The 26,742-nt window shown below is 51.7% G+C and overlaps 1 protein-coding gene across 8 annotated transcripts; it reads right to left on the bottom strand.

Moving 5' to 3' along the window:
* Positions 1 to 1,129: 1,129 nt before the first annotated feature.
* Positions 1,130 to 26,283, bottom strand: LOC309683802 (uncharacterized protein). Of its 8 annotated transcripts, XM_082499799.1 has the most exons (7): positions 25,631 to 26,283; positions 25,493 to 25,551; positions 19,699 to 19,794; positions 12,829 to 13,011; positions 10,069 to 10,127; positions 4,275 to 4,370; positions 1,130 to 2,285 (listed from the first exon to the last, which is right to left on the bottom strand). In XM_082499799.1, exons 1-4 carry the CDS (start codon positions 25,731 to 25,733, stop codon positions 12,883 to 12,885), a joined length of 387 nt encoding a protein of 128 aa, XP_082355925.1. In that variant the 5' UTR covers positions 25,734 to 26,283; the 3' UTR covers positions 1,130 to 2,285; positions 4,275 to 4,370; positions 10,069 to 10,127; positions 12,829 to 12,882. The 8 variants fall into 8 exon arrangements, 4 of the variants coding, with proteins under 4 accessions (XP_082355925.1, XP_082355926.1, XP_082355928.1 ...); XM_082499800.1 differs by lacking the exon at positions 10,069 to 10,127; XR_014270245.1 differs by lacking the exons at positions 19,699 to 19,794; positions 25,493 to 25,551; positions 25,631 to 26,283 and adding an exon at positions 16,161 to 16,410.
* Positions 26,284 to 26,742: the final 459 nt, after the last annotated feature.

The following is a 26,742-nucleotide window of genomic DNA, read 5'->3' on the forward strand; positions in this document are numbered from 1 at the left end:
CCCACCTTTTCCTCACGTCGGGGTGGGCGTTTCTTCACTTTTCCACAATGCTCAGCTTTGGGGCTTTTTAACGCTTATCCACCACGCAACCATTGGTGATTTTTGCTTCTGAGCGTGGAAAAGGGGTTTTTTGCTTTCCAGCTGCACCAAGCCAGGTGGATGGGGCTTGCCCGGGAGACCCAAGTTGGGAAAGTTTTTCTTCTTTTTTTTATTTTTTTTTTTTTTTCCCAAAACAGAAAATTGGGGTTGTCCCGTCCCCCCCCCCCCCGCAGACCCAGAAGTAGGGCTTTGGGGTACTTTTGTGCTGTGGTGGCAACTCCCGCTTTGCGTACACAGCCCGGCAGGGGAAAGCGGCCCCAAATTGGGATGGGAAAAGGGGGAGAAGGGGAAGGGGGAGAAGGGGAAGGGGTAGTTTTTAAAAGCGCTTTTACATCTTAAAAAAAAAAAAAAATAAAAATGGGGAAAGGTGCAGGGCGGTGTGGCGGGGTTTTAAGGGCTTTCCGTAAATAGGCTTTCCTTGCATTTCAAAAACCTTACCGAGAATAGACATGTCCCCTAGGTATCCATTTACACACAGACATAGATATATTTAGGGTCAATATAAGCCTGAGGAATACCGGAAAACCTCGAGGAGCTGAAGGGGAGAGACAGAGCAGGTAAAGAAAAGGGTGGGCAGCCCGGCAGACAGAGAACGACAGAGCCAAAAATGGGCTCTGGGACACACCTTTTTATAGTCTAAAATCCTTTACGTAACAGAGTAGATCTAGGGGTTTATTCCAAACTCCTCCTATGTAAAGCAATGAATATTCATTTATTAAGAGACTAAAATGTGAGATTTTTCTTTATTTCAATGCCTCACGCCCATATTTACAGGTTTTAAAGTTTGCTAATCCCCCCCCCCCCCGAATTTTCAGACATTTGGGGGCTGTGATCCGCCTCTTTTCAGGCGACCCCCGTGTGACCCCCCCATCCCCCACTCACCTGCTCCTCTGCAGCATCACTGCCCACGCTCCCTCAGGGCCCCTGGGCTGCCCCAAATGACATCATCACCCACACACACACACCCCCTTTTTATTCCCCCCCCAAAAAAAGGCACAAAGCCAGCGGACCCAGGGCTGGCCCCGTCCCCTCGGGCCGCTCAGCCACCGGCAGGCAAACCTGGTGTGGGATCATTACTGGAGGTGACTTAGAAATTAAGGTAATGTCCCATTTTGAAGAAAAGCGCAGCGTGGAGGAAACTCTCCAGGGCAGAGTGCAGCTGCTGTGCAAAGGATGCGTTTCACAAAGGTCCCCGAGGCAACCTTAGATGTCGACGACATCGGGGGAGTCCGGTGCGCCAACTCTGAGGAAAAACAGCGCGGCGGATGGAGCGGAGTGGAGATGCCGCGGCCAAACTCTGCGATCCAATGGAACCCCTGAAGGCCTTATGGAACTGATAAGCTGCCTAATTGTTACCCTGAGCCAACCATCTGTCATTTTGGACAAAATGCTATCCTTTGGGTGAACTTTGCTCATTATAACGTCATTGTAACACCAAAACACACCTCCATCCCAAAAGCTACCCGCCTCCGAGGTGCGACCGCTCCTCACGGAGTCCACGCTCTGAATTTTTCGTAGTCTATACCTTTAAAAGCCTAGCGAGAGAATTTTACACCAATCTTAACACAAGTAGGTATGACTAGAGTCCATCAGGCTCCACCTGAAAGGTAAAAAAAATAAATAAATAAAAAAACCAAAGAGTATGAAAATAGCATCAGAGAGGAGGGATGTCAGGGAAGATACCAACGCGGGCAGGGAAATGCCATGGCCGACCACCCGTGACTGCTGGCGTCTGTCGACGGGCTGAGCCTCTCCTCCCCCCCACAAGGACGCTCGTGGGGAAGATTCGAACGCTCGGCTATGCCAAGTGCTTCCCCGGGAAACTTAGAAATCTCTACAGAGTTGTTTTAGAACTCAGCGCATTCGTAGCCAGGCTGTATCACTAACATCTTTCGTATTCGCACGGGCTTTGCAGACAGTCACTATCACCGGCACTCCAAAAGAACTTGTGCCTCTGTCGCTTCAATAAACGACACTTTTCACCAATCTAGCCGTGAGAGTTCCTAGTGAACGCCACCCAAATCCTTACGTGTGGCTGTGCTGGTTCAGGGGACGCCGCTTGATCCGATTGTGTGTGCTGCTATTAGTGCCTCCGTAATCGTGATAGTTTGATAGTACATATTGAACGCCACCGGACTTTTAATGCCAAATCGGGCATTGCTCAGAACCTAAGCCTCGCGAGACACCTGAAACACCAAAAGCCCCAATTATATTTCAGCAGATTAACAAAGAGCACAGAAGAAAGCAGAGGAATTCCCTCACACCGAGGCACGGGGCGGCAGCGCAGCCACAGGAGGACTCCTGTAGGGAAACAGCTCAGCGCCAAATACAGCGCGGCCTTTCAAAGCCAGAGCGACTGGAACTCTCCCGGTCAGTATTAAGACTAAGCGCCGCCTGCTGCCATTCTGAGCACGACAGTAAACCCTCGGGCTGGCTCTGGGAAACCCCTCCTGCCTTCCTCACGGCGCTGCCGCGGGGACCTGCCCCTGCCAGGCTGCCGCACGGGGCTGGGCCGTGACCAGAATCGACGCGACAGACCCCCTCAAACAGCTACAGCCCTCACGCTGCCGCCGCCGCCGCCGCTGCTGCTGCGCACCTTGCTGGGTCAGTACAGCCAAAAGGGAAGGGTAAAACTCCGAAGAGCGCAATGAACAAGAACGAACAAAGCTCAGTCCTTCACTCTACGCTGAAGAGGTGCACGTATGCTTAGAGATCTCTCGCTCGCTCTCTCTGCAATAAGATACTTATAGTATAAAAGTATTTGACTTTCCTTTGGCACTAAATGAACTTGCCCAGCTGTCAATCCATACCATTAAACCATCCATCTCCAAAATACACAGCTATAATTTGACTCGGGGGGGGGTGGGAGTTGGGTGCCGCAGGATTAGCGGGGACGTCTGGCCGGCTGCCCTGCCCAGGAGAGATGCTGCTGAACCGCCGGGGAAACGCGCTGCTGACAGCCGGACAGAAACCAAGAACTCCAGAGCGCTCCCTCTGAAGATTGGCAATAAAAAACCGCTAACATTCAACTGTCCCTTTTGAAACGTATCCTTTGTTTAAACACTTGGTTTTAAACATTTCCTTTCTTAAACGTTTAAATGTAATCTTTTTAAAAGACGGCCCTGTTTTTAAAGCTTTAGAACAAATACCTCATTGCCAAAGGACACCGAATACATTGTATGCTACAGCCATTTGGCAGCTGCAGTTTAAACAACGCAAGGACGTTTGTAAATTCTACAATTTTAACCGTTTTAAAAGTTTAATTTAGGATAGAAAAATCAGCAAGATGAAAAAGCCCCCATAGGGTTTTAACGGGGGGGAGGGGAGGGCATCAAATCCCCGCTCCCGCAATCCATAAGGCTACCAAAAAGGACCGGCAGATGGACTGATGCTTTCGGCTCTGCTGAGCGCGCAGAGGAACGCGTGTTTATGATACCTCGCCTGGTACGACTGAGAACCCAAAGACTGGCGATGCCACCAAATTCAGAAGACGGGCCGTGGACTTTAGTTTTCTTAAAAAAAAAAAAAAAGAAAAAACAACAAAAAACCCTAATCAAACAGGAAAAAAAAAGAGAAAGAGTGCAAAGTCTCGTTGCCAAATAAGGCCATTAGGGAAGCAGTAGCTCACCAAAAACACATCGGGACCCGCTGTCACCACTTACAAGGCTGCCAGTGCTTCCTGGCAAAGCCCGGAAAACACGCAGAAGCCACCCTGCTTTGTCCCGCTTTGTCCCTGTCCCTTCTCTGGCCTCGACTGCTTTGCGTATAGAAGCTAGTATCTCAGTAAGGTTATCCAGGACTACTGGAAGCTATTTTAAAAACCTGTGGACTGAAAAAGCATAAAGCTTTTACCACGAAAACAAAGTCTCTTTCTTCGGAACATCTGAACCCTTGCGAACCCTTTCTTGCCTCTTTCAGCGCAACATTATTCTCACAGTGCCAGTTAACGGTAAGCACACAGAAAGACATGACGCTTTCGGGAGGAGAACATAAGCGGAGGGAAGCAAGCTTTGCATGGGCGCAACGTGCTCCGGAACACACCTTATTGTTGGTGTTCGCGTTCAAATATTTCATCGAAAAACTACGGGAGGAGAGTCAGCACATCCTTCGCGTTCACTTCAAAGCCCCCACGACAAGGACCTTAGGAAAAACGCAGACGCGCATGGGAGACGTACCTGGTCCTGGCAGAGCACTCTGGATCCTTTCCGTCTGTCCCGTACCGTCACGGCAGAAGAAAGGGTGACCGCGGAGAAAGGCTGGCCGTTGACAACCTGCCGAGAGAGGAAAAAAACCGTGAACGCAAAGCCAGGTAGGAATCTCAAGCTGCCTTCTTCCCTGAAGGTTTGCCCAGACGACAGCTGAGTGGAGGAAAAAGTACTTGGCATCGCCTTTGGGACGCTTCTTGGGGCAGGCCACGAGAGCTCTTGCATTTTTCAGACCACCCTGCCTTTCGTTGACTCACCGGCAGCTTCAGTTGCACTAGAGCCACCTTCCCGGCTGCACGCAGGTGACAGACACGGACAGGCGCGTTTTCTCAAGCCTACGTACAGCCAAGGTTTCCTCACCCTAGACGGCCCAAGGTGAACATTTTTGTTCAAGGGTACAGCGACCCACCGGCCGGCCCGCTGAACCGCCTCCTGCCAAAAAGGCAACGATTTCTTCCAGGCTCTTTCTCCAGACGGTCACGAGCTTTTAAAACTGCCATTGCGCCATCAGACCTGCGCAGGGTCCCTGCCAGCTTTCGACTGCCCTCCGCCTTCTCTGCCGTCTCCCAAAAGCAGGAGTACGGCACGCGCCCAGACCCCAGCGCAACCCTGCCGGTGCCCACGCGCACCTCGCTCTTTGCACGAGGAGCACCCGAGCACCCCTGCGAGCGCAGCCGCACGCGCAGGATCAGCTTCACCTACGCTGGTTTCAGCGGATGCCATTGCTGAAGCTTTAAACCGAAAACCGCCTCCTGACACTCGGCCACAGCAGAAGTCATCCATAACGAGAACTCCACAAACACGCAGCAACGCAAATTGCAAACCCGCGGCAGCAGCTTCAGAGCTATTCAGACCAGGAACAAGGGAGAAAAATAAAACAGCTTCATCTCGCGCACACAGGAAAGCCGCAGACAGAGAAGAGGGTCTGCCTGTTTTCTGTCAGGGCTGAGAACGCTTTCTCCTTCCCTTCCGGAACCCCTCTGTTAGGTCTAAACATCTGTTACGCTTTGAGAGACCCGTAACAACTTCTTGCCGTTTAGACAATTGTTCTATCACCCGATGACCCCTCCCCACCCGGGAAAGGGCATTGGGAAAAAACAAGGAAACCCGGGGGAGCGAAGTATGAACAGATTTAAGAGAGTAGGATTCCACAAACAACATTAATAGCACTAAAGAACCAATATTGATCCCGATACCCACACAGAATACGCAAAGATTATACTCAGCCCATTCTATCCGTAGGAAGCTGTGCACTCCCAGCAGCGGACAGCAAACGTCGGACACTGCGAGCCCTACGACGGCAGGAGGAGGGGAAGGCCTCGGGGGTCCGGCACCAGGGCACGAAGTTCTCGGGATCGCAGCCATCAAGGGAGAGAGAGAGCTTCGCAGCAAACTTTCTAATTTATAGGGAATGCGACGCTGATGGTACGAAATAATCCTGTTGGCCGGCTTGGGTCAAGTGCCCGGCTCTCGCTCCTCCTCATCCCTGCACCTGGATTCCTCATCCCTGCACCGAGTATTAGTAGAGAAATTAGTCCCGTGTCGCTCAAACCAGGACAATATCGCAGCACCACCGTGCCAATACCCAGAGCGGGGACCGACCGCCCCGCCGACGGACGCTTGTGGAGCGGGGCACGCAGACAGAGGGACGCGTTTTGCCACACACAACCCTGAACCTCCTGAAAATTTACGTTTACCAAAGAGAGCCCCTTGGAAGGTACTGCCAAACAACATTTGGCAATAAAACTTTCACGGCTTTGACACACACCCAGTTCGGGGGGAACTCGCTCTTTGCTTCCCGCTGCTGTTGTTGTTCTGCCTTCAGAAATCCTACTCGGAGCCAAGTTTTTCACTACCGGTCCAAGCGCTTCCCTTCCTGGTATCACCAGCACATTTACACAGGCAAGGCACTTCATTGCTCTGCTCAAATCAGCCAAAGGAAAGTTACAGCCCTGAGAGCGGGGTGAAAAAGGGGAGGTCAGGCAGCAAAAGGGCTCTGCAGGCTGCCACCAGGCAACACCGCGCTCTGCTTTCGAAACCACGCGCATGCCCCACACAAACCCACAAGCCCCGCAAAAAAAACCAAACCAAAACCTCCCAGCCCTGAGGGAGCTGGGGGGAAAGGAGTGAAAGGGAACCGCAAGGTTAAGTGACATTTGGCCGTAACGCTGACCGTGTACTTCAGCGACTCTCCGAGCCTACCCCTCCATCTGCCCAACGACCGGTCCTTTTCTGGAAGGACAAGCTTCTCTTGTTAGGAAACAAAAGAGTTAAGCAGTGAGCTGTATTTTATATACCAGGTGTGGTTGTAAGGTATAACCGCAGTAACTGAACAAAGGTAACCAATGGTGATGGGAAATGTAGTAAACCGTAAGGAAAAGAATGGATTCTCAGATCTTTAGGTACCTAGATGAAAAAGTACACGGCATGCCAGAGGGTCAAGCTGGACCTTGAAAACGAAGCTTGAAGAACTCGGCAGAAAACAGGCACTGGAATAGAGTCAAAAGGAGTGAGGTGAAAAGGACAAGGTGAGGAAGACGTCTTACTTCATCTGAGGAAGACTTCTTACTTCATCACGACGACCACCGACGACCACCAGGAGGAAGACGAGCACGCGCAGAGGAGGAGGCTGATGTCGCAATAAGATGAAGCAATCCGTAATGCATACGTATAAGATAATGTAGCAATACCTGTTGAATATGTATGAGATTATGTAACCAAAAGAGTATAAAATGAGTGTTCGGCAAGGCCGTCTTTGGAGCCAGATTTGGGTGCGTACCCCTGGTTCCCGGCGCCTTGAAATAAAGCACCGCATATAACCGAAGAAAATTGGTTACGTGTCTGTCGCCGCGCTAACAGTTTTGGCGACCCAGATGGGACCTCGCGAGTACTGCTGAGGCGGATCGCGTACTGATCCTGCTCCAGCCGGCGCCGAGAAATTCTCGGGGAGCCATCAGCCGCGACCGACCTCCGCTGCTCACGACGGACCTCTGATAGGGCAAGGAAAGGTGCTTTATTTTAGTAACAGTAACGGTACCGCTGTAGGTAAAAGCCTGCCAGTCAGGCGCGGGGAAAGCTGCGCTTGGTTGGGCTACGGAGCTCCGGGTGGTAAGCCTAGGCGCCGTCCGTCAGACAAGGCGAAAGCCCTGCAGGTTCGGCAATTGGTATGGTATGGTAACGGAATAAACGGTAAGAGTTGCGCAACTGTGAAAATCCGAATCGTAAAGTAATATTGGTTGGTTGGTTGGTTGATCGTAAGTCCAGTGGAAAGATTGGCAATTGGTAATATTTAGTCTGCGGGACTAATATCTGCCGAAATGAAAATCCAGTCCGCGGGACTGGTGCTCGCGACTATTACTTAAAACCCAGTCTGCGAGACTGGTATTTGCTGCTATTACTGTGAATTGTTCCGTTTGATTTGTTGTACCTTGTTGGTTGGTACTGTAATTTGACAACGCCAGAAATACCTAAAGCAACTCCCTTAGGCTGTATTTTGAATCATTGGAAGGAGGGAAAGTTCGAACAAGCATTTCGGAAAGATAAGTTCATCAAATCTTGTAACGATCGGTGGCCTCAATATAAACTAGAAGATCAAGAAAAGTGACCCGAAAATGGAACTTTGAACTATAATACTATTTTACAGTTAACGCTGTTTTGTAGAAGAGAAGGAAAAGGGGATGAAGTACCATATGTGGATCTTTTCTTTAGTTTGAGAAACAGCCCCTCGTGAAAATGGAACTAGAAGGAAGGGAAGTGAAAGTTTTAGTTGATACAGGAGCAACATACTCAGTTTAAAATAACTTATGTGGGGGCTTGGGGGAAAAGACAATTACCATTGTAAGTGCCACAGGGAAAGAAGAAGAAAGGCCATTTCTACAACACCCCTGGATTTAAGATTTAGGGGAAAAGAATGAACTCATGAGTTCCTATATGTGCCAGAGTGTCCAATACCCCTTATGGGACGGGATTTACTAGCAAAGTTAAATGCAAATATAATTTTTGAAAACGGGGAATTGATAATGCAAATTCCAGAATCAAAGACTGGGCAAATATTGGTGCTTAAAGATCAAGCAAAAAGGCATATCCCTAAAGAGGCAGAGGAGGCAGTGATACCTACAGTCTGAAGGAGACCGAAATTCCCAGGAAATCAAAAGCAGCCTCACCCGTGGCAGTGGAATTAAAAGAAGGAGCGACCCCAGTAAGAATTAGGCAGTATCCATTGAAATGAGAAGCTCGACAAGGAATTGTGAAGATCATAGAGAAATTCATGAAATATAAGATTTTAGAGGAATGTGAATCAGAAGACAATACACCTATTTTTCCCGTAAAGAAGCCAAATGGCGAGTATAGACTAGTACAGGATTTAAGAGCAATAAATGAAATCACAAAAGATATACACCCGGTGGTAGCAAACCCCTATACGTTGTTGACATCTGTGAAAGAAAAGTATAAGTGGTTTACAGTAATTGATTTAAAAGATGCTTTCTTCTGCATTCCACACTTGACATAAATAGCAGGAAATTGTTTGCATTCGAATGGGAAAACCCCTACAACGGACGAAAAACACAGCTAACCCGGACCCGACTTCCTCAAGGATTTAAGAACAGCCCGACGCTTTTTAAGACTCAACTGGCTAAAGAATTGGAGACCTGGACAACCCAAAAGGACAGTAAGGTACCGAGGTCACGATATTTGCTGTTGCAATATGTGCATGATATTTTTATAGCTACTGAAAATAAACTCCAGTGCATAAAAGTCACAATAGCAATACTGAATCAGTTGGGACTAAATGGATATAAAGTTTCTAAGGAAAAAGCACAAATAGCATGCCAAGCAGTACTGTATTTGGGTTGTGAAATTTCACAGGGACAGCGAAAACTGGGCATAAATGGAGTCGAAGCTATACGCGCCATTCCAGAACCCCGAAACTTGCATGAGCTGAGAACCTTCCTGGGAATGACGGGGTGGTGTCGGTTATGGATAATGGATTATGGGCTCAGGGCTAAACCGCTGTACGAGGCCCAAAAGTCACCTATGTTTATTTGGAATAAACCACAGAAAGAAGCTTTTGAAAAACTAAAACCAGCATGGAGAACGGCTCCTGCTTTGGGCCTCCCAGACTTGGCAAAAGGATTTCCACTGTTCGTTCATGGAAGAGGGAGACTGGCTCTAGGAGTATTAACCCAAAAGCTGGGTAGCTGGAAGAGACCCGTGGGGTATTTTTCCAAGCAGTTGGACTCAGTAAGTGCAGGATGGCCCTCTTGCCTTAGAACCGAAGAAAATTGGTCATGTGTCTGTCTCCGCGCTAACACTCTGACTTAAAAACCCTAGATCGGAGGCTCCACGCAACAGAAGTTTCATTCATTACGTTTCCACTGGCACCTAGGTGCTCCAAAATTAACCATGCTCGCGCCACAGACTCCTAACGATTCAGTTACGCAGGGAAAGAGAAAAGGCTATTTCCAACTTGCCCATAAAATTAGCACGAACATCAGAAGGGAAACACCGGACCCTAAAGAAGGTATCGGGCAGCTCTTAATTTATGCGAGAGGAAAGGTGGCTCTTTCACCCCAAAGGAAGACATTCCTAACTACCCAGGCACCAATCCGGGAAGGAGGCACGCTCTGTTCACTGCAGTCCTGCATCAGCTTTTCTGCACTGGCAGCAAATTTGCCCTTTCTGCCCGTTTGACGTGGAGTACCCGGAGCGCCCCTGAACTCGCAAACGTGTCTCCCCGCTCCCCCAGCCCCACGCCTGCAATTACCTGAGCAGCTGGCAGAATCAATCCCACAGGATTTTCTTCCCGGGACGCACAAGGGGACACTGGGAAAAGAGGAGGCGAGAAATTACCCTCTTTGTTGCGGCCAGACAACGGGCACAAGCCGGGGGACCCCCACCCTACCTCTGCCCTCGGGAGCGGGGCCCAGACAGGTGCCTGGCGGGGATTTAACCCCCCCGGCAAGAGGCCGGGCTCCCCGTCGGCAGAAGCACCGCTCGCCTCCCATCTGCTCGCAGCTCCTCGCTTGGGACAGCCCAGCCTGCACCCGGCCGCTCTTCAGCCCTGCGGGAAGTGCAGTTTGGCCGGCGGCTGCTCCAGCCGACACACGCTCCGGCTAATTGCAGCTCCTGCTCATTACCGCTGCCGGGAGTCTTGCCTCTGCCTAATGCGTGCTCCGGACAGAGGACACCCCATCTCCCTCCAGCTCCTGCTTGCCAAGCTCTGGCTAATTGAAGCCCCGGCTCTGCACTGAAGCTCCAGCTGATTTCAACTCCTTCTTCCCAGCTCCACCTACTTGCAATAGTCTGGGCTGTTGACGAGGTCGTCAACCAATCAGCGTCCTGACTTGAGGGTTAGGGTTAAACACCGTGGCTTTACACAGTATAAATATCAATAAGTTGCTATGATTAATTACTTAATATCTATACTCAGCAATGTCCAAAGAAGAGCTAGATTCAAAGAGGAGAGATGTGCCAGGTCTGAAAAGCGCCTTTCCCCCCCGAGAGACATGGAGTTCAGTCGGCTGCGTGCCGACCCCCCCTGAACTCGGGGGTCCCATGGCACCAGACCCCCACCTGCGGGGAGGGTCCACGCACCTTGCCCACCCCCTGCTTTTCCCCGCAGCCCCCAACGCCTCCCAACTCCTCTCTGCCTCCCCCCCGGCCCCTGCAAAACCAGCCAGAGCGGAGTCTGCTCTTAACCCCCAAACCCGCTCGTTTAGCACCCCTTTCTGAGCCCATAACCTCAGCTGCTGGGCCCCTTCTCAAGCCCCCAAAACCTGCTCCTCAGCCCAAAGCCACACAACTCCGCCTGTTTCTGCACCCCAAAACCAGCCCCGGGAGCCTGCTTTCCAGCCCTCGGGGCAGAAGACCTGCTCTCTGTTTCGGGCCCCGAAGCGGCTCACCCCCTCTGCTTCCTCACCCCCTCGGCAGTCCCCGCGGGCCACGCTGAGGGCCAGCCCGAGCGCAGCCACCCCACAGCCCGCCACCCCCAGGGCCCACAGGCGCTTTTGGGGAGCGCTGGGCAAGTGCGGAGGGCCCGACCCCACCGCGCTGCGGGGAAGCGCCGGCACGGCGCGGGCGCCGCTTCACTATCGCCCTTTCGGCCTTTATTTCTCCGGCACCGCCAACCCCGCACCCCAAACTCCCCAGGCCCAAGGCACCCCGCGGGGAGCCGGGCCCAGACAGCCCCGCTCCGAGCCTACAGTGCCCCTCCTCAAGCCCCCCGTTGCGCCAGACCCCCTCAAGGCCCCAGTTCAGCGCCCCTTCCCTCCCCCGTCACCCCTCAGGGCCCTCTACAGCCGCCCCGCCATGTTTCCTCGGGGCCCCCTCAGGCCCTCCCGCATCGTTGCCCACCGGCCCCCGCTCACCTTGACGCGCTCCAGCTGCCTCACGACGGCCTCGCCACAGGCCCGGGGGCCCGGGTCGCCACAGCACCCCGCGCCGCCCCGCTCCGCGCCGCTTTCGAACTGGGCGCCATTTTCCCCCGGCCCCCTCGGCTTCCGGAGCGGCCCATTGGCCCGCCCATGCCGCGCGCCCATTGGCCGCGGTCCGCACTCCTCCTTGAGAGACCCCGCTCCATTGGCTCGTCGTTGCCGTCAATCCCCGCCGCGCCCCACCCCGCCGAGGCAATCCGACCAGTCGCAGCGCGGCTCCCGCGCTCTCATTGGCCCGCCCATCCGCCCGGGAGCGGTTGCCGTGGTGAAGAGGCAGCGACGGTGGACAAGCACAATGACAACAAGAGAGAGACAGAGACCATGAGGAGCACAGGGCGTTGGGAAAAGGGGTAAAAGGAGCCTTGCAGCGAGACGGAGGATTTAAAAACGGGGCACTGAGCAGAAAAAGAGGTCAGAGAGAGGAAGAGAGAAAAAGGAAGGAGGACGGGGACAGCGAGATAGAGAACGGAAAGAAACAGCGACAGCGAGCAAGACGGAGGGACAGAGAGAGAAAGAGAAGGAAGGAAGGAGAGAGAGAGGAAGGCAGGGACACGGAGCGGCACGTACAGACGCAGAGAGGAGAAGAACCCCGGGGAAGAGGCCAGAGCAATTGTCGGGGAAAAGGGAGGGATGCAGATCAGGGCAGAGAGATGGAAAAGGCAAAAACAGCAATGGGTGCAGGACAGAGACAGAGGGTGGGAAAAAATAAGGAGAGGGAGCAGGACAGAAGAACAGAGAGAACAGGGGCCTCAAAAATCACCGTGCTGGTAAAAAACCCTGGCCTGAGCCCAACCTCCGCCCTAACATTGGTGATAAACGTCGCCTCGCAGAGTGGGCGGGACCGGGGAAAAAAAGAAATCTCCCATGTGGGTTTTTGAAATTAAAACTTAAAATAAATCATTCACTATCTCAACATTAAATACAACCTGGAATAAAAATATTCATGCGTATAAGGTTAGACACACTCAGAAACTAACACTCATTCAACCTCCACTCATTCCACCCCTCACTCGGAACACCTCCATTTCACCACCCGCTCGCCACAATGGCGGATCGCCCCAATTCTAGAGCCATCTCGGAAACTGCCTCACCGTGCACCTCAAATCAACATCGCCGCTCCACTCGATTCCAAAGGAACAAAGTCTTCATAACCACAAGCTGAGGAAGACGCTTCGCCAGCTGCACCCCTCCCGCTCCTCCTTCACTTTGATTTGTACGTTCCGGCACAGCTCGCTCGAGGCTTTTCTGTGGGGATCCACATCACCCTGCGGCACCTGCAAAAAGCAACACAAGGAACTCTAGAGCCGGCGTGCCAATCGCTACCGCCTCTCCCCAAACACAGCCCATGCAACCTCCACCCAAACGGGCCGTGTTCGTCAACAGATCACCACCCTACACTTGGACCATTCCACCCCAACCGGAATTGCTACACACACAGGCGACACAGCTCCACAGCCTCCAACACACACGTGGACGCGCTGTACAAACACGACCTAAGGATGCAGAATACCACACAGGGTAGAGTTAGTGCCAGACCAAAGGACACAGCCTGACGGTACGCACAACACTGCCGAGCCTGCCCAGCGCAGACGCTCCGGCGTGGCTTGCCGTGTGAGGACGCCACAGCTCTGGATGAAAGATGGGCCACGAAGCCACAATGACCGATGGAGACAAAATCCTGGGAAAGGCTTAAGACTACAATGACCCAGGGAAGAAACCCCTGCAAGAACTCTCAAGAGACTCATCGAGATAAGACCCGATGGAGATGCCTGAGGAAGAGCTGCAAAAATACTGGTCAAACGCACCGACAATGCTAAACCAGACCGGCAGCATTGCATTCCTACGCCACGCTGTGAAACAGGACGCACTCAGTTGGCACTATGCTGATAACTTGAGCGTAGATGTGATCGCAGTACCACGTAAGTATGCCTGAGGCTCCTCAGACACAAAGGCCAAGATAAACGTTGACACATGCCAGACCTACTGCACAGCTCTACGCGCTCACCCCGGAGCTGCTTTGCCAGTGCATGCATCTCACGACACATATCGCTCCTTCTACCTACACGAGGCTGACTACCCACAAACTACGCTCTCCCAGGCCACTGCTTGGACACGTGTGGTCTTTGCCACCCACAGATTTTTGCCCCACTACTCAGTTTTCGCGGTGCCACCGGTCACGGTCCACTCCCGATGCCCATCCTTGGCAGCAGGCGCATCACTTAAATGCAAGGTTCCTTTGGTCACCTCATGCCACTCGCTCAGCTGCAAAAACAAAGCACAAAGCTGTTTGCTACACACTTCACCCTTGAGAGAGCAGTCCTCCGCAGCTCCACACACCTGCTCCGCTCCAATTCCAAAAACAACACATCACGGTTAGAGTCCTCGGCGGCACTTGAAAATCCAGAGCGTTGCAGTGACTGATTGGCCCCAAAGCGACCGACCACTCTGAGGTCTGTCACGCCACTCCTCGGCCCTCAATGCCTCGACTGTTTTTAGAGACTTGCCGCAAGCAAGGTGCCTGCAACAACAATAAGAAAACCATTGCTGTGTTACTGGCTTACCTCACGATCCATTTGTTCAACTCCAGCTCACGTGCACAGAGACCCGAAAGTCACGTCAACCCCCTACACTGGCTCTGCAATGCCATACAATAGACACGAACATTGAGCCATGTCATGCACACACGAATAAAATACCATACCACGCGACACGCTCTTGGATCATCGTCAATACAAAACACAGTACGGCACGCTGCAATGCAAGACAAAACACAAGACAGCACAGTGCTGCCTCACGTCTTACAAGATGAGACTCAGCTGACAGTCAGACCTGCTTATTGTCATACAGAGGCCCGGATGGTTTATGCTACGTCTCTTGTGACTTTGTCATACCTCCCGTCAGCTGCACGGAGAACAGAACAGCACAGACCTCATTGACACTCAAATCCAATCTGAGAGAGGCTGATGAACCCTCCTCCCTTTCTCATCTGGACCCCAGTCCCAAAACTTTACAAACCCCTTCTCTTCTCCTGAACTGTCAAGGAAGGAACCTCACTCCTTCCTGATATCCCCTGCCCTGTATTTGCACCCCTGAACCCTCTGCCTCAGGGGGTCCTCCTCTTCCCAGCCGTGCCCCGCGCTCTGCTGGCACCTCCTATCTTCTGTCTTTCCACAGACTCCGCGCTCTGCTACAGACCCACAAAGTAAGTGAAGCCCTGACGCAATCTATGAGGAACCTGCCGCAAGCTGCAAAGGCTCCAGGCACACCGTGCTACTCTGCGGGCAATGGGGAAAGATGATGAACCGTCCCATACCCGAAAAGACACTGCCTTCTGTCACAGCTGCTCTCTTCAGAAATGCCAACGCTCCCTATACAGATGCATATGAGATGCTCACCCTAACCTCTGCTAGATAATCTCATCATTGGCCCTATTCAGAGAAAGTAGATCAACAACTTACACCGTATACAGCAAAACTGGTGAAAAAAAACAAAGTTCCGTCTTCAATAAAGTCAAGAATCCCAGCAAAATGCAGTGCACCTATGCTGCGGTTTAACCCCAGCTGGCAGCTAGAACCACGCAGCTGCTTGCTCACCACCCACACCTTTCCCCACTGCTTCCCCCAAAAGCTGCGGGGAAAAAGGGGGGGGAGAGGGGGAGGAAGGGAGGCAAAAAAAGCCTTATGGGTCGAGATAAAAGCAGTTTAATAGAAACAATAACAGAAGAGGGAAAATAATAACAACGGTAATAATGACCTGGGTCACTCTCACCGCCCCATGAATTGGCACCATCCAGAGCAGTGATCACGGATCCCCACCCCCCAATAAAACCCCACTTATATACTGAGCAGGACATCTACCGTATGGAGTATTTCATTGGCCATTCCATCCTTTGCTCTATGCTTTTACCAGAAGCTAAAAAAATGTCCTTGAATAGTGTAAACATCGCTTAGCAACAACTAAAACCAACCGCTATTATTGACATTCCTTTCACAGCAATCACTAGAAAGAAAACTGAACTCTTTCCCAGTTGAAACCACAACAACCTACAATAAAAAAAAAAAAAACCACACCCTACTATTACACAATCTTGCCACCCCTGAGCATGCATTACAACGTTACTGACCCGAAAAAGAAAAGCAGCACACACGTCTGCTTTCTATCAAACGTGCTGCTGAACCTTACCTGCTCCTCAAGGCCTCACCTCAGACTTCCCAGCTCTGTTTTTCCAAACGGGAAAACACGCCTGCCCAAACAGCTGAGCCGCCCCCAAAGCTGCATCCCACGGAAGGGCCAGCGAAGCACCGACGCCGCGGGAGCGCAGCAGCAGCAGGAGCTCCCTCGGCAGAGGCTGGGGAAGGGGAGGGCTGAACCAGCAGAAGGCACACAGGCGGCCGCAGAAGCAGCGGAGAGTTTCCGCGCTCACCTTCAGCTCACAGCACGGAGAGCACCGAACGCGGTTTTTCCTCCTGCGAGATCCGACTCGCCTCCAGCCATTATCACACCACTCGTGGTCATGTTATCCCGACTCGGTGGTGTGGAGAAACATTTCCACAGCGGTCGATTTTTCTAATCTTTAGATACTTCTGGTGTGCATTATTAACCATTTTCTGCAGCTTTGGAAGCGTGCTGCCCGATAACGCGGGACTTCCGGAAAATTGCCGGGCACTTCTGGGACCCGGGAAGACTGTCGGGCCATAGAGTCGGACTTCCGGAGGACTGGCAGGCACCCCCGGCGCCATAGAGATGGATTTCGGAGGACTGACAGAAACTTCCGGTACGCTGGAGGACTAACGTCATAGAATTGGACCTCCGGAGGACTGACCGGCACCCTCGGTACCATAGAGATGGTTTTTTCCGAGGACTGACGGGCACTTCCTGTGTCCGGGCTGACTGCGGCGTCACAGGGGCCTTATATTGTCTGTTTACCCGTATAAAATACAGTATTTAGACATATGCACATTTATATCTGTAACTATTTACACTTACATATCTGTTTAGACGTCTTCCATATTTTGACATATACCTACAATTCTATCCCTTTAGACAGCTATTTACACATACCTAATCTCTACGCATATTACATATAATATCTACTTACATTCACTATGTAACACACAGTAAAACTAGACAGCTCTAGTCAGACTTTTTCCAATCTTCCTTCATACATCAATGATTTTTTTTTTTGCATTTTAAAGTCCTTTATTTTTAATACATATATAGACGCGAGTTACTTTTGTACTTTAAACCCTTATATATCACTATTGAGAGTCTTTTTATATTCCAAAATCTTTATACAATAGACACAGGGCTTTACTGTGAAATCCTTTTCTAGATATAAACGAATCTTGCTTAGTCCGTGACCCTGTTCTTTTGGGGGGAACCCCCCATGGCCCAACATCCCCCACTCACCTGCTCCTCTGCCACACCGTTGCCCCCCGGGTGACACTGCGATGCCCCAAACATCATCGCCCTCCCATACCCCCACCCCCGTTTTCTATACACCCCGAAAAAGGACACAAAACAAGGGAAACAGCCTGAACCAGCAGCTGGTTACTTTAATAATACCATTTACATATGTACAAGCCCCTCCCAAAAAAGGGGAGCTCCACAAGGCAAAGAAAGGGGGGGGCAGCCCCCCAGCGCCCATCCCACATGCGGGCAGCCGCCCCATGGAGAGGAGCGGGCCAGGGGACGGTGGCACGTCTCTCGCTTGGACTGTGTTCCCCGATGTTCCCCCCCGTTGCCACATTGGGATGGGCTCCCTGAGGCAACAAATGCCCCCGGCCCCTGTTGGCCCTGGGCTCGCCCCCGAGGCAGCCCCCACTGCCGCCCCTGCAGGGGGGCACCCACTGGAGACAGAGCCAGGAACCTCCGCACCCAGAGCTGGTCCCATCCCCTCGGGGCGCTCAACCACCAGCGGGTAAAGCTGGGCAGGGGGGGCGTCTACTGAGCGTCGCCAGACCCGTACGGCGAGACACCTGAAACACCAAAAGCCCCAATTATATTTCAGCAGATTAACAAAGAGCACAGAAGAAAGCAGAGGAATTCCCTCACACCGAGGGACGGGGCGGCAGCGCAGCCACAGGAGGACTCCTGTAGGGAAACAGCTCAGCGCCAAATACAGCGCGGCCTTTCAAAGCCAGAGCGACTGGAACTCTCCCGGTCAGTATTAAGACTAAGCGCCGCCTGCTGCCATTCTGAGCACGACAGTAAACCCTCGGGCTGGCTCTGGGAAACCCCTCCTGCCTTCCTCACGGCGCTGCCGCGGGGACCTGCCCCTGCCAGGCTGCCGCACGGGGCTGGGCCGTGACCAGAATCGACGCGACGGACCCCCTCAAACAGCTACAGCCCTCACGCTGCCGCCGCCGCCGCCGCTGCGCACCTTGCTGGGTCAGTACAGCCAAAAGGGAAGGGTAAAACTCCGAAGAGCGCAATGAACAAGAACGAACAAAGCTCAGTCCTTCACTCTACGCTGAAGAGGTGCACGTATGCTTAGAGATCTCTCGCTCGCTCTCTCTGCAATAAGATACTTATAGTATAAAAGTATTTGACTTTCCTTTGGCACTAAATGAACTTGCCCAGCTGTCAATCCATACCATTAAACCATCCATCTCCAAAATACACAGCTATAATTTGACTCGGGGGGGGGTGGGAGTTGGGTGCCGCAGGATTAGCGGGGACGTCTGGCCGGCTGCCCTGCCCAGGAGAGATGCTGCTGAACCGCCGGGGAAACGCGCTGCTGACAGCCGGACAGAAACCAAGAACTCCAGAGCGCTCCCTCTGAAGATTGGCAATAAAAAACCGCTAACATTCAACTGTCCCTTTTGAAACGTATCCTTTGTTTAAACACTTGGTTTTAAACATTTCCTTTCTTAAACGTTTAAATGTAATCTTTTTAAAAGACGGCCCTGTTTTTAAAGCTTTAGAACAAATACCTCATTGCCAAAGGACACCGAATACATTGTATGCTACAGCCATTTGGCAGCTGCAGTTTAAACAACGCAAGGACGTTTGTAAATTCTACAATTTTAACCGTTTTAAAAGTTTAATTTAGGATAGAAAAATCAGCAAGATGAAAAAGCCCCCATAGGGTTTTAACGGGGGGGAGGGGAGGGCATCAAATCCCCGCTCCCGCAATCCATAAGGCTACCAAAAAGGACCGGCAGATGGACTGATGCTTTCGGCTCTGCTGAGCGCGCAGAGGAACGCGTGTTTATGATACCTCGCCTGGTACGACTGAGAACCCAAAGACTGGCGATGCCACCAAATTCAGAAGACGGGCCGTGGACTTTAGTTTTCTTAAAAAAAAAAAAAAAGAAAAAACAACAAAAAACCCTAATCAAACAGGAAAAAAAAAGAGAAAGAGTGCAAAGTCTCGTTGCCAAATAAGGCCATTAGGGAAGCAGTAGCTCACCAAAAACACATCGGGACCCGCTGTCACCACTTACAAGGCTGCCAGTGCTTCCTGGCAAAGCCCGGAAAACACGCAGAAGCCACCCTGCTTTGTCCCGCTTTGTCCCTGTCCCTTCTCTGGCCTCGACTGCTTTGCGTATAGAAGCTAGTATCTCAGTAAGGTTATCCAGGACTACTGGAAGCTATTTTAAAAACCTGTGGACTGAAAAAGCATAAAGCTTTTACCACGAAAACAAAGTCTCTTTCTTCGGAACATCTGAACCCTTGCGAACCCTTTCTTGCCTCTTTCAGCGCAACATTATTCTCACAGTGCCAGTTAACGGTAAGCACACAGAAAGACATGACGCTTTCGGGAGGAGAACATAAGCGGAGGGAAGCAAGCTTTGCATGGGCGCAACGTGCTCCGGAACACACCTTATTGTTGGTGTTCGCGTTCAAATATTTCATCGAAAAACTACGGGAGGAGAGTCAGCACATCCTTCGCGTTCACTTCAAAGCCCCCACGACAAGGACCTTAGGAAAAACGCAGACGCGCATGGGAGACGTACCTGGTCCTGGCAGAGCACTCTGGATCCTTTCCGTCTGTCCCGTACCGTCACGGCAGAAGAAAGGGTGACCGCGGAGAAAGGCTGGCCGTTGACAACCTGCCGAGAGAGGAAAAAAACCGTGAACGCAAAGCCAGGTAGGAATCTCAAGCTGCCTTCTTCCCTGAAGGTTTGCCCAGACGACAGCTGAGTGGAGGAAAAAGTACTTGGCATCGCCTTTGGGACGCTTCTTGGGGCAGGCCACGAGAGCTCTTGCATTTTTCAGACCACCCTGCCTTTCGTTGACTCACCGGCAGCTTCAGTTGCACTAGAGCCACCTTCCCGGCTGCACGCAGGTGACAGACACGGACAGGCGCGTTTTCTCAAGCCTACGTACAGCCAAGGTTTCCTCACCCTAGACGGCCCAAGGTGAACATTTTTGTTCAAGGGTACAGCGACCCACCGGCCGGCCCGCTGAACCGCCTCCTGCCAAAAAGGCAACGATTTCTTCCAGGCTCTTTCTCCAGACGGTCACGAGCTTTTAAAACTGCCATTGCGCCATCAGACCTGCGCAGGGTCCCTGCCAGCTTTCGACTGCCCTCCGCCTTCTCTGCCGTCTCCCAAAAGCAGGAGTACGGCACGCGCCCAGACCCCAGCGCAACCCTGCCGGTGCCCACGCGCACCTCGCTCTTTGCACGAGGAGCACCCGAGCACCCCTGCGAGCGCAGCCGCACGCGCAGGATCAGCTTCACCTACGCTGGTTTCAGCGGATGCCATTGCTGAAGCTTTAAACCGAAAACCGCCTCCTGACACTCGGCCACAGCAGAAGTCATCCATAACGAGAACTCCACAAACACGCAGCAACGCAAATTGCAAACCCGCGGCAGCAGCTTCAGAGCTATTCAGACCAGGAACAAGGGAGAAAAATAAAACAGCTTCATCTCGCGCACACAGGAAAGCCGCAGACAGAGAAGAGGGTCTGCCTGTTTTCTGTCAGGGCTGAGAACGCTTTCTCCTTCCCTTCCGGAACCCCTCTGTTAGGTCTAAACATCTGTTACGCTTTGAGAGACCCGTAACAACTTCTTGCCGTTTAGACAATTGTTCTATCACCCGATGACCCCTCCCCACCCGGGAAAGGGCATTGGGAAAAAACAAGGAAACCCGGGGGAGCGAAGTATGAACAGATTTAAGAGAGTAGGATTCCACAAACAACATTAATAGCACTAAAGAACCAATATTGATCCCGATACCCACACAGAATACGCAAAGATTATACTCAGCCCATTCTATCCGTAGGAAGCTGTGCACTCCCAGCAGCGGACAGCAAACGTCGGACACTGCGAGCCCTACGACGGCAGGAGGAGGGGAAGGCCTCGGGGGTCCGGCACCAGGGCACGAAGTTCTCGGGATCGCAGCCATCAAGGGAGAGAGAGAGCTTCGCAGCAAACTTTCTAATTTATAGGGAATGCGACGCTGATGGTACGAAATAATCCTGTTGGCCGGCTTGGGTCAAGTGCCCGGCTCTCGCTCCTCCTCATCCCTGCACCTGGATTCCTCATCCCTGCACCGAGTATTAGTAGAGAAATTAGTCCCGTGTCGCTCAAACCAGGACAATATCGCAGCACCACCGTGCCAATACCCAGAGCGGGGACCGACCGCCCCGCCGACGGACGCTTGTGGAGCGGGGCACGCAGACAGAGGGACGCGTTTTGCCACACACAACCCTGAACCTCCTGAAAATTTACGTTTACCAAAGAGAGCCCCTTGGAAGGTACTGCCAAACAACATTTGGCAATAAAACTTTCACGGCTTTGACACACACCCAGTTCGGGGGGAACTCGCTCTTTGCTTCCCGCTGCTGTTGTTGTTCTGCCTTCAGAAATCCTACTCGGAGCCAAGTTTTTCACTACCGGTCCAAGCGCTTCCCTTCCTGGTATCACCAGCACATTTACACAGGCAAGGCACTTCATTGCTCTGCTCAAATCAGCCAAAGGAAAGTTACAGCCCTGAGAGCGGGGTGAAAAAGGGGAGGTCAGGCAGCAAAAGGGCTCTGCAGGCTGCCACCAGGCAACACCGCGCTCTGCTTTCGAAACCACGCGCATGCCCCACACAAACCCACAAGCCCCGCAAAAAAAACCAAACCAAAACCTCCCAGCCCTGAGGGAGCTGGGGGGAAAGGAGTGAAAGGGAACCGCAAGGTTAAGTGACATTTGGCCGTAACGCTGACCGTGTACTTCAGCGACTCTCCGAGCCTACCCCTCCATCTGCCCAACGACCGGTCCTTTTCTGGAAGGACAAGCTTCTCTTGTTAGGAAACAAAAGAGTTAAGCAGTGAGCTGTATTTTATATACCAGGTGTGGTTGTAAGGTATAACCGCAGTAACTGAACAAAGGTAACCAATGGTGATGGGAAATGTAGTAAACCGTAAGGAAAAGAATGGATTCTCAGATCTTTAGGTACCTAGATGAAAAAGTACACGGCATGCCAGAGGGTCAAGCTGGACCTTGAAAACGAAGCTTGAAGAACTCGGCAGAAAACAGGCACTGGAATAGAGTCAAAAGGAGTGAGGTGAAAAGGACAAGGTGAGGAAGACGTCTTACTTCATCTGAGGAAGACTTCTTACTTCATCACGACGACCACCGACGACCACCAGGAGGAAGACGAGCACGCGCAGAGGAGGAGGCTGATGTCGCAATAAGATGAAGCAATCCGTAATGCATACGTATAAGATAATGTAGCAATACCTGTTGAATATGTATGAGATTATGTAACCAAAAGAGTATAAAATGAGTGTTCGGCAAGGCCGTCTTTGGAGCCAGATTTGGGTGCGTACCCCTGGTTCCCGGCGCCTTGAAATAAAGCACCGCATATAACCGAAGAAAATTGGTTACGTGTCTGTCGCCGCGCTAACAGTTTTGGCGACCCAGATGGGACCTCGCGAGTACTGCTGAGGCGGATCGCGTACTGATCCTGCTCCAGCCGGCGCCGAGAAATTCTCGGGGAGCCATCAGCCGCGACCGACCTCCGCTGCTCACGACGGACCTCTGATAGGGCAAGGAAAGGTGCTTTATTTTAGTAACAGTAACGGTACCGCTGTAGGTAAAAGCCTGCCAGTCAGGCGCGGGGAAAGCTGCGCTTGGTTGGGCTACGGAGCTCCGGGTGGTAAGCCTAGGCGCCGTCCGTCAGACAAGGCGAAAGCCCTGCAGGTTCGGCAATTGGTATGGTATGGTAACGGAATAAACGGTAAGAGTTGCGCAACTGTGAAAATCCGAATCGTAAAGTAATATTGGTTGGTTGGTTGGTTGATCGTAAGTCCAGTGGAAAGATTGGCAATTGGTAATATTTAGTCTGCGGGACTAATATCTGCCGAAATGAAAATCCAGTCCGCGGGACTGGTGCTCGCGACTATTACTTAAAACCCAGTCTGCGAGACTGGTATTTGCTGCTATTACTGTGAATTGTTCCGTTTGATTTGTTGTACCTTGTTGGTTGGTACTGTAATTTGACAACGCCAGAAATACCTAAAGCAACTCCCTTAGGCTGTATTTTGAATCATTGGAAGGAGGGAAAGTTCGAACAAGCATTTCGGAAAGATAAGTTCATCAAATCTTGTAACGATCGGTGGCCTCAATATAAACTAGAAGATCAAGAAAAGTGACCCGAAAATGGAACTTTGAACTATAATACTATTTTACAGTTAACGCTGTTTTGTAGAAGAGAAGGAAAAGGGGATGAAGTACCATATGTGGATCTTTTCTTTAGTTTGAGAAACAGCCCCTCGTGAAAATGGAACTAGAAGGAAGGGAAGTGAAAGTTTTAGTTGATACAGGAGCAACATACTCAGTTTAAAATAACTTATGTGGGGGCTTGGGGGAAAAGACAATTACCATTGTAAGTGCCACAGGGAAAGAAGAAGAAAGGCCATTTCTACAACACCCCTGGATTTAAGATTTAGGGGAAAAGAATGAACTCATGAGTTCCTATATGTGCCAGAGTGTCCAATACCCCTTATGGGACGGGATTTACTAGCAAAGTTAAATGCAAATATAATTTTTGAAAACGGGGAATTGATAATGCAAATTCCAGAATCAAAGACTGGGCAAATATTGGTGCTTAAAGATCAAGCAAAAAGGCATATCCCTAAAGAGGCAGAGGAGGCAGTGATACCTACAGTCTGAAGGAGACCGAAATTCCCAGGAAATCAAAAGCAGCCTCACCCGTGGCAGTGGAATTAAAAGAAGGAGCGACCCCAGTAAGAATTAGGCAGTATCCATTGAAATGAGAAGCTCGACAAGGAATTGTGAAGATCATAGAGAAATTCATGAAATATAAGATTTTAGAGGAATGTGAATCAGAAGACAATACACCTATTTTTCCCGTAAAGAAGCCAAATGGCGAGTATAGACTAGTACAGGATTTAAGAGCAATAAATGAAATCACAAAAGATATACACCCGGTGGTAGCAAACCCCTATACGTTGTTGACATCTGTGAAAGAAAAGTATAAGTGGTTTACAGTAATTGATTTAAAAGATGCTTTCTTCTGCATTCCACACTTGACATAAATAGCAGGAAATTGTTTGCATTCGAATGGGAAAACCCCTACAACGGACGAAAAACACAGCTAACCCGGACCCGACTTCCTCAAGGATTTAAGAACAGCCCGACGCTTTTTAAGACTCAACTGGCTAAAGAATTGGAGACCTGGACAACCCAAAAGGACAGTAAGGTACCGAGGTCACGATATTTGCTGTTGCAATATGTGCATGATATTTTTATAGCTACTGAAAATAAACTCCAGTGCATAAAAGTCACAATAGCAATACTGAATCAGTTGGGACTAAATGGATATAAAGTTTCTAAGGAAAAAGCACAAATAGCATGCCAAGCAGTACTGTATTTGGGTTGTGAAATTTCACAGGGACAGCGAAAACTGGGCATAAATGGAGTCGAAGCTATACGCGCCATTCCAGAACCCCGAAACTTGCATGAGCTGAGAACCTTCCTGGGAATGACGGGGTGGTGTCGGTTATGGATAATGGATTATGGGCTCAGGGCTAAACCGCTGTACGAGGCCCAAAAGTCACCTATGTTTATTTGGAATAAACCACAGAAAGAAGCTTTTGAAAAACTAAAACCAGCATGGAGAACGGCTCCTGCTTTGGGCCTCCCAGACTTGGCAAAAGGATTTCCACTGTTCGTTCATGGAAGAGGGAGACTGGCTCTAGGAGTATTAACCCAAAAGCTGGGTAGCTGGAAGAGACCCGTGGGGTATTTTTCCAAGCAGTTGGACTCAGTAAGTGCAGGATGGCCCTCTTGCCTTAGAACCGAAGAAAATTGGTCATGTGTCTGTCTCCGCGCTAACACTCTGACTTAAAAACCCTAGATCGGAGGCTCCACGCAACAGAAGTTTCATTCATTACGTTTCCACTGGCACCTAGGTGCTCCAAAATTAACCATGCTCGCGCCACAGACTCCTAACGATTCAGTTACGCAGGGAAAGAGAAAAGGCTATTTCCAACTTGCCCATAAAATTAGCACGAACATCAGAAGGGAAACACCGGACCCTAAAGAAGGTATCGGGCAGCTCTTAATTTATGCGAGAGGAAAGGTGGCTCTTTCACCCCAAAGGAAGACATTCCTAACTACCCAGGCACCAATCCGGGAAGGAGGCACGCTCTGTTCACTGCAGTCCTGCATCAGCTTTTCTGCACTGGCAGCAAATTTGCCCTTTCTGCCCGTTTGACGTGGAGTACCCGGAGCGCCCCTGAACTCGCAAACGTGTCTCCCCGCTCCCCCAGCCCCACGCCTGCAATTACCTGAGCAGCTGGCAGAATCAATCCCACAGGATTTTCTTCCCGGGACGCACAAGGGGACACTGGGAAAAGAGGAGGCGAGAAATTACCCTCTTTGTTGCGGCCAGACAACGGGCACAAGCCGGGGGACCCCCACCCTACCTCTGCCCTCGGGAGCGGGGCCCAGACAGGTGCCTGGCGGGGATTTAACCCCCCCGGCAAGAGGCCGGGCTCCCCGTCGGCAGAAGCACCGCTCGCCTCCCATCTGCTCGCAGCTCCTCGCTTGGGACAGCCCAGCCTGCACCCGGCCGCTCTTCAGCCCTGCGGGAAGTGCAGTTTGGCCGGCGGCTGCTCCAGCCGACACACGCTCCGGCTAATTGCAGCTCCTGCTCATTACCGCTGCCGGGAGTCTTGCCTCTGCCTAATGCGTGCTCCGGACAGAGGACACCCCATCTCCCTCCAGCTCCTGCTTGCCAAGCTCTGGCTAATTGAAGCCCCGGCTCTGCACTGAAGCTCCAGCTGATTTCAACTCCTTCTTCCCAGCTCCACCTACTTGCAATAGTCTGGGCTGTTGACGAGGTCGTCAACCAATCAGCGTCCTGACTTGAGGGTTAGGGTTAAACACCGTGGCTTTACACAGTATAAATATCAATAAGTTGCTATGATTAATTACTTAATATCTATACTCAGCAATGTCCAAAGAAGAGCTAGATTCAAAGAGGAGAGATGTGCCAGGTCTGAAAAGCGCCTTTCCCCCCCGAGAGACATGGAGTTCAGTCGGCTGCGTGCCGACCCCCCCTGAACTCGGGGGTCCCATGGCACCAGACCCCCACCTGCGGGGAGGGTCCACGCACCTTGCCCACCCCCTGCTTTTCCCCGCAGCCCCCAACGCCTCCCAACTCCTCTCTGCCTCCCCCCCGGCCCCTGCAAAACCAGCCAGAGCGGAGTCTGCTCTTAACCCCCAAACCCGCTCGTTTAGCACCCCTTTCTGAGCCCATAACCTCAGCTGCTGGGCCCCTTCTCAAGCCCCCAAAACCTGCTCCTCAGCCCAAAGCCACACAACTCCGCCTGTTTCTGCACCCCAAAACCAGCCCCGGGAGCCTGCTTTCCAGCCCTCGGGGCAGAAGACCTGCTCTCTGTTTCGGGCCCCGAAGCGGCTCACCCCCTCTGCTTCCTCACCCCCTCGGCAGTCCCCGCGGGCCACGCTGAGGGCCAGCCCGAGCGCAGCCACCCCACAGCCCGCCACCCCCAGGGCCCACAGGCGCTTTTGGGGA

Source organism: Vanellus vanellus (assembly GCF_965231255.1).
Source record: "Vanellus vanellus genome assembly, contig: HAP1_SCAFFOLD_358, whole genome shotgun sequence".
Lineage (NCBI taxonomy): Eukaryota > Metazoa > Chordata > Aves > Charadriiformes > Charadriidae > Vanellus > Vanellus vanellus.

Excerpts from the sequence above, each read along its gene's own strand:
- LOC309683802 (XM_082499800.1), bottom strand. The coding sequence starts at position 25,733 with ATGGGAGGCGAGCGGTGCTTCTGCCGACGGGGAGCCCGGCCTCTTGCC. Across the intron at positions 25,552-25,630 it reads CCCCGCTCCCGAGGGCAGAG|TGTCCCCTTGTGCGTCCCGG; the intron begins GTAGGGTGGGGG and ends CTCTTTTCCCAG. Across the intron at positions 13,012-19,698 it reads GAGTGCTCTGCCAGGACCAG|GTGCCGCAGGGTGATGTGGA; the intron begins GTACGTCTCCCA and ends TGCTTTTTGCAG.